This window comes from Sander lucioperca, chromosome 10, assembly GCF_008315115.2.
Source record: "Sander lucioperca isolate FBNREF2018 chromosome 10, SLUC_FBN_1.2, whole genome shotgun sequence".
Classification (NCBI taxonomy): Eukaryota; Metazoa; Chordata; class Actinopteri; order Perciformes; family Percidae; genus Sander; species Sander lucioperca.
Genome location: NC_050182.1, coordinates 4,041,911 through 4,052,587, shown reverse-complemented (window position 1 = coordinate 4,052,587; position 10,677 = coordinate 4,041,911). Strand labels below are relative to the sequence as shown.

General features: G+C 39.0%; 1 protein-coding gene across 3 annotated transcripts; it reads right to left on the bottom strand.

Moving 5' to 3' along the window:
* Positions 1 to 612: 612 nt before the first annotated feature.
* Positions 613 to 10,449, bottom strand: LOC116042906 (cytochrome P450 4B1). 3 transcript variants are annotated; one of them, XM_031289396.2, is made up of 13 exons: positions 10,099 to 10,449; positions 8,374 to 8,518; positions 8,166 to 8,210; positions 7,938 to 8,065; positions 7,625 to 7,749; positions 7,348 to 7,502; positions 6,928 to 7,034; positions 4,536 to 4,726; positions 4,277 to 4,410; positions 3,075 to 3,139; positions 2,657 to 2,739; positions 1,684 to 1,869; positions 613 to 1,176 (listed from the first exon to the last, which is right to left on the bottom strand). In XM_031289396.2, exons 1-12 carry the CDS (start codon positions 10,285 to 10,287, stop codon positions 1,692 to 1,694), a joined length of 1,545 nt encoding a protein of 514 aa, XP_031145256.1. In that variant the 5' UTR covers positions 10,288 to 10,449; the 3' UTR covers positions 613 to 1,176; positions 1,684 to 1,691. The 3 variants fall into 3 exon arrangements, with proteins under 3 accessions (XP_031145256.1, XP_031145259.1, XP_031145246.1); XM_031289399.2 differs by having other exon boundaries at positions 613 to 1,179; positions 1,687 to 1,869; XM_031289386.2 differs by having other exon boundaries at positions 613 to 1,869.
* Between the last annotated feature and the right edge of the window lie 228 nt (positions 10,450 to 10,677).

Here is a 10,677-nt window from a genome sequence, read left to right as displayed (position 1 = left end):
TTCCCCCCTCCCCCCCTCACATGTCGCGATTGGCTGCGAGCAAAACCTTACAAAAAATCTTTTTTTTTCCTAGATCTGGGTACAAAAAGGATCAATGGCAGGTATCGTTTGACTGGAGACATTTGGATACTACTTGGTATTGGGCTACCTTAAAGGTATTGAGTACCAATACCCAGCCCTCTCTATACAGAATGTACTCCGTGTGTAAAGGTCCCATGAAATGGTATCCTTTCTTTTTGGGGGCATTTTTGCATTTATTCAAAGATGGACCATAGGCAAGTGACAAGAATTTAAGGGGGGGGAGAAAGACAGTGACCTGCAATGAAAGTCCTCAAACGTAATCACACCCAAGACATTGTGGTCACAGTATATGGTGTGCATCTTAACCACAAGGCTGCCAAGACACCGCTTTGTATTTTCCTTTGAAAGAGGTTGTTGTGGGGACCATAAGCTATCAATCTTACTGTAAACAAAGGGGCTAGTAGTTATGGTAAGAAAGGCAGGTAGAGTTGGATCAAACATGTAGAAAGATCAGATGGCCTTAATGATTGGACTTTTTAAGTTCTCCTTTGGTACAGCATGAGGTCACCACTAAAGATGTACTGTTTTTTTTTTAGGAAGTTCAAGTGGCCCTTTCATGGGATCTTATAAGTGAAAGGTTGGAGATCAGAGATCAACAAAAGACAAAGTGTTTCACTTTTACTAACTGTGCTAGTGACTTTTTGTCCTTGTCGGAGTGTGGATTTTGTAATCATAGGACTGTAAATAAAAAATGAATTACTTTTGACTCAACTTTCTGCAGTGTTTTCAACTGTGATTAATTAATGTTGCATTGCAATTGCTCTGATATTAACAAGGCAAGCATAGGCAAGGCAGTTGTATTTGTACAGCACATTTCAGCAAGAGGGAAATTCGTAGACAGAGCACAAAGGTGATCCAGGTGTATTGTGTCTATTGTATTGCTTGCTACACCTTCCTGAAACGTTATTCTGAAAGTAAACTTTGACCAGATGCTTCAGGAGTACTTTAGACCTTTAAATGAGTTAACACATCCTAGAAAAAAAAAAATCACTTTCATGACAGGCAATAACACATCTTAACATAGAGGCAGTAAACTGTGTTAATGTATAAGTACGGTTTATAGAAATTATGGAACTTTCACAATACTGCACAAAGACTAGTGTGTAAAAGTTCACACTACCTTTTTCATGAACACAAAAAAGGCAGACATATTGTGTCTTTTAATGGGCTCTATTAAAATGCTAAGCTAAACCTTTTGCTGCTTTGACCTGGTCCTAACAGCCATCAACCACTACTAAAACAGAACCACTACATATAGTTGATAATGCCGTTACAAATAAACAAAATTTCACTGATTTGGTGCAAATATCCTACCACAATATAGGTCATATATCCTTTTCACATATAAAGTGCAACACTTAAATTGTTCGTGTGAGAAAATTATTCTAAAATACAAATGCAACTTATTTTTCAGCAAGTAATTCCCCCTTAAAACATGTTCAACCACTAAATAATACAGTGCACCAGTAGTGTCATCATTTCATTATTATCTGTTTGTGAATGCATGTCAGTGTAAAGGTTAAGTCAAATATTACAATGAAAATACTTCAGCTCCTCAAAATGTTCCCTGTATTTTCTAGGTTAAAAGCATTTCCTACAGTTACTTCCCTTTACTCCTGTGGGTCTACAGGTTTGATCTTGATGTGGATGCCATTGAGTGAGCGAAGCACCAGTCTAGGAATTAACATGGGTTTCTGAGCGGGATCCTCTATCAGCTGGTATCTCTTCAGTGTCAGGGCGGTTGCCACTTTCAGCTCATTCATGGCAAAGGTCTGACCAATGCAGTTTCTGAGTGAGGAAAACAGCAACAACTTGAGAATTATGATGATAAATGAAATGCTTTTAAGCAATAACACAAGATGACAGAAACATGTCATGAGAGCAGCACCTTTACCCTTTTCACAAAGAAGGGTTGTTTTATGGTCAAGGAAATCAAATTAACAGTCACTACCAAAATTATAATAATTTTCTTTTATGTGGACATAATATTAAAGTAGTGGCGACAAAAAGTTATAAAAATAGCCCTGCAGTGTGGATATGATGAAGCTCATTTTTTTTGGGGTTCATAAATCCCAGTACGTTTAACTAGTGCAATTTTTTTCTGTTGGTAACAAGAATTGTTAACTAAAATCCAAAGATTAGCATGACGTATTTCATTTTGGGGTTTCTGCATTGTTCTAAATGGGATTAATCCTAGGTTTCAGAGTTCTCCTTATCTGTTGTTTACTCTAACCCCTAAGAGAACTTAACAGTTTGTATTGTGTTGGTAAAAGGGGGGGGACACGCAACAAAAATGCAGTTGGCCTGTGGCGAAAAGTTGAGACTGACTCAACTTTTGGAGAAACGCAACCCCACGTCCCAGATCTATAAGCGATCTGACCAAAAACAGTAATTGTGAAATATAAAGTCTACGTGTGCAACATTGCGGACTACAAAGAACACAACAGGACGTCACACAAATGGGTCGTTTCAGTGACACTCTCACCGCACAACCCTGCAGAAAATCGCCGGATCGCTTTTTTGGTGTAAATGCAACCTTAGTGAGCCAGTCACATGGTATCAGGTGAGGACAAACCTTGGCCCAGCAGAGAAGGGCACAAATGCATGAGGGGACCTCGTGGAAACATTCTCTGGTAGGAAACGCAGTGGGTCAAAGACCTGTGTTGACACAAGATGAAAAAAACAAAACAATTTAGAGTTTGATAGAGTTTGAGAGAATAACCTGCAGCTCCTAGGGGTCTAGTTTGTGATATGCTGACATCTGGGACCAGAGGACTGTAAGGTTTGCATTAATTGTGCACCAATTTGATAACTATCACTTCTATTATTTGAGCCATTTTGTCTAGAAGCAGTATGCTGGGCCACCACAGCAAACAGGGATCATACGTTTACTTTTACCATTGATTCTATTAATCATGTACACCATGTAGTGAGTGAGCACAGGTGAGCTTTCACTTGACAAAAATTTGCTCAGAATGATCATCTTGACTTACATTAGGGTTTTCCCAGACAGCTGCATTCCTGTGAATCCCATACACACTCGTTCCAACATGACTTCCTACAAATAAAAATGAAAAAAAGGTGTATTTTGGTTTAGGATTGTGCACGGACTGTACAACAAAGTGTATGAATACAAATAAACAAACATTTAATATATTTAGGTGTGAGACACATTATTGCAAACCTGCTACTACCATTTAAAGATGTAGGTTAAAGGGTTAATATGTGATGCATGTTGTGCAAGGCTGACTTTGCAAAACAAAACTAAGGCCAAAAAACCAATCGGAGACAAAACCATTACAAGTTAATATTTTATCTTTTTCCAAAGGGGATACAAGTTAGTCCCTCCAGGGATTGCAACAATTCACGCAAATTCAACCAATCACCGTGAATTTGGTGTGACTCGCAATTTTGACCAATCACCGCAACTTTTCTGCAAATTTGACCAATAACTAGAGTTTCCCACGACTTCAACCAATCCCAGCAGTCCCAATTGCCAGACTTTGTATCAGAATGTGACTCTGAGAGCCACTGACCAAGCGGGAGTGAGAACAGGATGACGTAACACACGCACATCGCCAAATTCATTTCCTTGTTTCTGTGAAGACGTGTGTCTCGAACATCTCTGCCAACCTGTATACATTTCAACATCAATGTAAGCTGTAACATTTTTTCTCTCTAAAGTTGCTGAAAGCTGCTGCTGTTTCAATCCTGTTGCCCCCCCCCCCCGCACACACACACACACAGTGGATGCAGGAAAAACCGGAGAGGAGACGCAATGTAAAGATCAACAAGCCACTGACACATATGTTCAAATTTGATTCATTCAATAAATTATTATTTTTTGTCTTAACTCCACCAGCCATTTTCATATTATACCAACATTAGCAGCATCCTGAGCCTTTTTGGTAAGGTTACTAGGAAAACTCAGCCCAGAGTAGTTTTATTCTCCCCAAAACAAGTTTCCTTTTTATTTTTAAAGAACTATAAAAAACCTTTTTTTTTTGCAACTTTCATTGTCTCTCACAACTTCATTGCAACAAACATACAAAAGACAAAATCAGGCATTTTGGGCTGCAACAATCTCAAAAAAAAGGCAGCGAAATCCTGGAGGGACTGTATTATGTATGTATGTATGTATGTAACAGTATGCGGTTTTACCTATATGAACTTTCCAAGAACATTGACAACTTACCTTTTGGCAAAGTCCTTCCATCAAAAAAAGTCATGGGTTTGGTGATCTTTCTGGACATCCCTGGTACAGGAGGGTAAAGGCGGAGGGATTCTTTTATGCACATTGTTGTGTATGGAATTTTACTGAGATCCTCCCTTAAAATAAAACGTGCGACATGTATTAGTTGTCAATATTCTCCACATAGTGACAGCCTAAAGCTCACCTAATCCAGCTGTTGTGTTTCATCGCATATGGCAATGTTTTCAACGTATAAGCCTACCACTCCATGGTGTCCTTCCCATCCATGGCTTGAATGATCTCCTCCCTGCAAATCTTCTGGTGTTCTGGGTGGCAGGCCAGAGAGTAGAGGATAAAAGAAATGCCACTTGCTGTGGTGTCATGGCCCTCAAACATGAATGTGTCCACTTCTGCTCGTATATCTTCATCTGACAGACCCTGCTGCTTCTCATCCTGATAAATAAAAGACAAAAATATAAAAAATATGAATGAGAATTAAAATGTACTAAAACAAATAATATAGTTTACAATAAAAGAATATACAATTCAAAGATAAAGGATAATGGCAGTCTCGTTAGTGCTGAGTATTAGAAAGCAAGGCAACTTAAATAAAGTTAGTTATAGCACATTTCAGCAACAAGGCAATTCAAAGTGATTTACATGAAACACCAAAAGCATCGAGACAAAGTGCATAAGTACATCACTACAGAAATACATTTAAATACAATTAAAAGTCAAAGAGCAAGAGAATAGAAAACACTAAAATGAAAAAGCATAACATACAAGAATAAAAGTTAAAGTGTAGTATAAGAAATTAACAATTTCAAAAGGCAGCGTCAAACGTAAAAAAGAAAGTAAAAGAACTGAGAGTGGCAGCGGACCTGCTGTTCGCTGGGAGTTTGTTCCAGATATGTGGAGCATAAAAAGTGAATGCTGCTTTTCCATATTTAGTTTTGGCTCTGGGGACAGAAAGCAGACCTGTCCCAGATGACCTGAGAGGGTTGATGGTCTGAAGGGTTCATAGAGTAGCAGAAGATAAGAAATGTGTTTTGGCCCTAAACCATGCAGTGCTTTATAAACCAGCACTAGTATTTTCAGAATCAATCCTCTAAAAAAATAGGAAGCCAGCGTAAAGGAGGGTTTGTTAGCCTGTCGACAGTAGCAAACAAGGCACATGCATTGTTATTTTTTTTGCCGATAATGTCATAGAATAAGGACCGCCTTGCATTTCTCGGTTCCAAATTATAAATAAAGTCTCTCTTTATAGATGTCATAATGAACCTGGAGATTTATTTTTTCGCCACTTTTGTTCAGCTTTTCGACACTCTTTTTTCCTGTTCTTACCAGTGTGGCTTTTCTCCAGTGAGATCTTTTCTTACCAGAGACAGCCTTCACCTTAGTGGTTGCAATGGCATCAATAACATTTGTAAGATTGAAATGATCTTCGAGCTCATTGACTGAGACCCAAAAGAGGGCAGGTGTGGAGGAGAAAAGCTGAATGAATGTTTCACTGGTGTTTTCAGTGATATACCATTTTGTTATTACCTCTGTTTGAACAGTTGTATGCCCCGAGATAGTACTGTCAAAGTAAACACAGGAATGATCAGATCAGAGCAACCTAAGTCATATAACCTTGGTCACGGAGATAGCACGTCTGTTGGCTCCTTCACCAGGTCAAAGGTGGAGTTAGGCAGTCTAGTGTGTGTGGACAGTGGAGATTAATTAAAATAATCTTAGGTACTATTGGGTGGGAAGCAGCAATGGTACAAATAAAACAAATCCTCTGGCACTCCCAGATAAGTCGTCTTATTTAATGACAAGCAGCAATTTTCAACCACTTTACCTGAGTTACAGAGGTGTTATTGGTAACCTTTTGTGTCTCATTGAGAATATTAGCATTACAAAAATTGATAGAAATCAGTTCTATCAGCATATCATCATTCTTTCAGCATTCAGGGCACTCTGGCAAAAAAAACGCGAGGTGCTCAGCAATGCAAAAGCAGCGAGCAAAACGCTTAACTCTGATTGAAAACAATTACAAAAAGCTGCCACAGGCTGCTCAAACGCGCTCTGTCCGATTGGGGCATTACTCTACCTCTACAGTGACTGATATCTTTGGTAAGAAACCAAGCTGGTAGAGCACTACATAAATTATAAGCCAAGTCAGGCACTGGCAGCTCAGAGATGTTTACAGCAAACAGAAGTTTTGTACAGCCAACATTGTCTTATATTGTCTGAAACGCCTGACCATTGATATGCTGAACATGAGGTTTATGCAGAAGCCTTCTGTGTTTCCTTTGCACTGGGATTTTGCTACTTGCAGGTGATACTTGCACATAATGCCAAATCATTGCCTATATGTCAGGTTTTACATGACTTATTGTTTTTTTAATTGTATTCCTGCGTCACTGTTTTTACTGTTTCACAGTGCTCTTTCTTCTTTTTTTAAATTATTCTACACGTTTGTGTGGTTGTCCTTAAGTCTTGTTAGTTTTAAACCTTGACTGAACATCAAACCTTCTTCTAGTTACTTTGAACTTAAAATGATGTATGCCTTAATGCTTTTGTTTTTAAGTTTGATTGCTGCTACTTTAAGGCAAAAGTGAGAATCTCTAATTTTCTAAATTCAGTAGTTTCGAGATGATATAACATACTCTTGCTAAGAGAAGGATGTCCAGGAAGTCCAAGTTCCTCTTGGCCTGTACCCGGTCCAGCTCCTTCTCCTCCTTGAGTGCTTCTTTCCTCTTTCTTATGACTTCCTCTTCAAAAGACAAAATAGTAAATTACTATTTGCAGACTAACTCTTTAAATACAGCAACATGCAAAATAGATCAACCATATATACCCAAAGCTTAGTGTATGGGTATGCTATATTGCAAATTGATAAAATCCAGTATAATTGATATTTGCCAATTGTTTTGGCAGATTGTCATTAATTTTTTTTTTTATTATTTAACCTTTATTTAACCAGGTAGGCCGTTGAGAACAGGTTCTCATTTGCAATGGTGACCTGGCTAAGAAAGCATGAGCGTGCGAGACAACATACAGAATCTAATTATGTGTGAAGATCTTACCTGTATGACTGTAAGCCACTTTGCATGCTTTTCTGTATCTAAAGCCATGTGGGCTGAGGTAGAAAATGAGATCATTGTGGTATGGAAACGTCCTGAACCGCAGGTTAATCAGATTACTGAGCTCATACACTGCTTTGATGTATGCATTTGTTCCACTGCAATGAGAACATAGGCAAACACGTATAGCTCAATTTCTAACAGCTCAATCAGAAAACAACTGAGCACATAGAGTAGACCTGAATTTGTAAATGGCGGGAAAAGGTTTGTATGGACTCACCTATCGGTCTGACAGTTGCTGTTGTCGCTGAAGGCACACTTCAAGATGCTGTCTAGTGTCATAAGGCTCACGTGTTTGAACAATTCAAAGGACTCATTGGTGTTTGCATAACTTTCCCATTTGTCCTGGAAACAGTGAGAGAACAGATGTGACATCTCTGCAGGAGATGGACAAAACTCCAACACACTTATTAGCTCAACCAGCTTTGACATAAAGTATGTCATGTAGACAGCCCAAGCCTATACTTTCTTAACATTACTTTGTTTACTTATTATGAATTGTGATTTACACAACTAAACTGTCATTTACATACCAGCATAGTTTTTGCAGAGTCTGACACCAGTTTTACGTATGGTTTCAACACATCATAATGAAAACCTGGGGTCAAGAGCCTTCTGTGCCGTAACCACTTCTGACCTTTTGAAACTAATAAGCCTTCGCCTGAAGACAGAGACAGACAGAATGTGTGTCAGTGAGTAAAGCAACAACATCTCTGTAATGAACCAAAGTATTCTGTGGCAGAAAGGGAAAGCAGTCTTACCAAGCCATGACTCAATAAACTTGTATGACAGATCATCTTTTGGCTCTGTTAGGAAACAAACAAATCAAAAATCCTGTAACATTGACCTTTGGTTGTAAAAAATGTAGCCAATTTCCCTGTAGGAGATTATAAAAGCACTGAACTGACAACATCGTTATAATGGTGTATAATTTTAGTACAGATAATTAAAAAAAAATCGCTCACACACCTGTTGATATCAGTAACGTTTTCACATAATCCGGATGGTGAATGTTCATGAAACAGACAAAGGGTCCAAACCACATTGGGAAAGCATAAGGGTACTTTTGTCCCCATTTCACAAACTTGTCCAAGTCTGTCCCATCTTGTTTAAACTGAAAGAAGAATTAATACATAGGAAGGCTTATTAAATATATATATATATATATATATATATATATATATATATATATATATATATATATATATATGGATGAATGAAACAGTTTTCTCCGAGTGCAATGATGATAGACAGACTTCCTTAGGTCAAAACATAGAGCATGTTAACCTCCTTCTATCAGCCAAATAGGCTATCTTTCTGTTATTTACTTTTATCACGGAGTTACAGGCGATAAACTTCATTAGCGGTTACATTTTTTTCGATTATTAATGAGTGTTTTTGATTTAAAGGTTCGACTACGTGCTTATTCAGTAGACCATTTAGTGTTCTCCACAATCCCAGACTTTCATACTGCATGCTTGTTTACATGGAAAGCAAAACAAGCTATAATGGCATATGTCTATGTCGGGACGGTTAGGTGTTTCAACCGTCACCGACCAGGCTGTAACTCCATGTATTTTAAAGCAGCCATATTATGCTCATTTTCAGGTTCATAATTGTATTTTAAGGTTGTACCAGAATAGGTTTACATGGTTTAATATTCAAAAAACACCATATTTGTGTTGTACTGCAGTGCTCTCTCTCACTGCTGCAGATCCTCTTTTCAGCTGGTCTCTGTTTTAGCTACAGAGTGAGACCTCTTTTCTTCTTCTTCTTCTGTACTATCTTTGATTGCACTGCACATGCCCAGTAGCTCAGATGTAGATCATGTCAGCTAGCTAGCTCCATAGACAGTAAAAGAAAGGCTGTTTCTACAACTTCAGTCAGTTACAAGGTAGGATTAGCTGGGAGACTTCTAAATGAGGGCGCACATGGAAGTAGTTCTTTTGTAGATTATGGTGAACTTGTGTGTGTTGTAGCAGTGCTTTGCTACTGAGAACGAGGTAGCATGCTAGCGTTAGCATGCTAGCGTTAGCATTAGCGTTAGCATGCTAACGCTACGAGCTAATGGTTGCTGTTAGCCTGCTCGTTTCGACTTGTGATGTCACAAGCCGTGCCGATTTTGAACAGCTCACCCAGAGACTGAAGGCAGGACACATTCAGAAACTGTATCTCACCCTAAACAGCATGGATGGATTTATTTCAAAGTTTGTATGTGTGTGGAAGCACCAGAGACACAACATAACACCCCAAATCCCAGAAAAAGTTATTTTTTCATAATATGGGCACTTTAAGAAAATGCACAAATGGAGGGGAGACATGGAAAGGCAGTTTTAGAAAGATGAAATCCAGGCCCATCAAGTATAGGGAGTCGAGTTTCCCAATGTTATTTCCTGAATTCCTGAACGGTTTTGTTCAAAGCTGAAAATGCAACTGTATTTGACAGATGACAGGTGTAGGTTGCTAGTGACAAAATATTAGCTTTCAGTGCGATACGATCGCTTTGTAAATTACGTTTAATTAAAAAGTGTTTCAACTGTCCCGGCTCTCCTACTGCAATGCAAGCTGTGAGGCCTTCATAAATTATTGAATTATAGCCTACTTACAACCCTTATTCCAACTCTCTTTTTTTCCCCAGGTGCACAAAGTTGCAGAGGCTGCAACGTTACTGAACCTTACTCGTGTCTGAATTACCTCCTTCACATGTCCAAAAAGCCAGTGTGCAGGTGGTCCTGGAAAAGCTTCAAAGTTTCGAAACGCATCCCTTCTTTCGGCGAGCAACATTGTTAATTTGACGACGGCAACAAGACAAAGTAGAGCAAACAAGTGATGCATTTGAGGCCAGCCCAACTGAAATGTCACGAAAGCTTCAGTTGACTCCATTCCGGTTGATGTCTCGCTGGAGGATGAGAAAACCCAAGTGAGGTGGCAAAACAAACCGGAAAGTAGGCTATGCGCAGATAAACACTTGGTCACTGCTGTTCATTGGAGCGATACGTCGACGCGGCCGCCTTATTGGGACGGAGTAGCAGTGCCTCCTCCTTATGACTGCGGTCAAGCCAGCCGACACTCGGATCTCCGTGGTCAACTCAGCCGACACTAAACTTGTAATGCGCTCTTATTCCGGCACGCGTGGTAAATGCATTCAAACGGCCGAGATCGAGTAGCGAAGTTGGCGAGATGATACACATTGGACTACTTCCGGTTTTCAAAATAAGATGTTAATACAAAGTACATATAAAAACTAGTAATGGATTATATTCACCAGAAGTA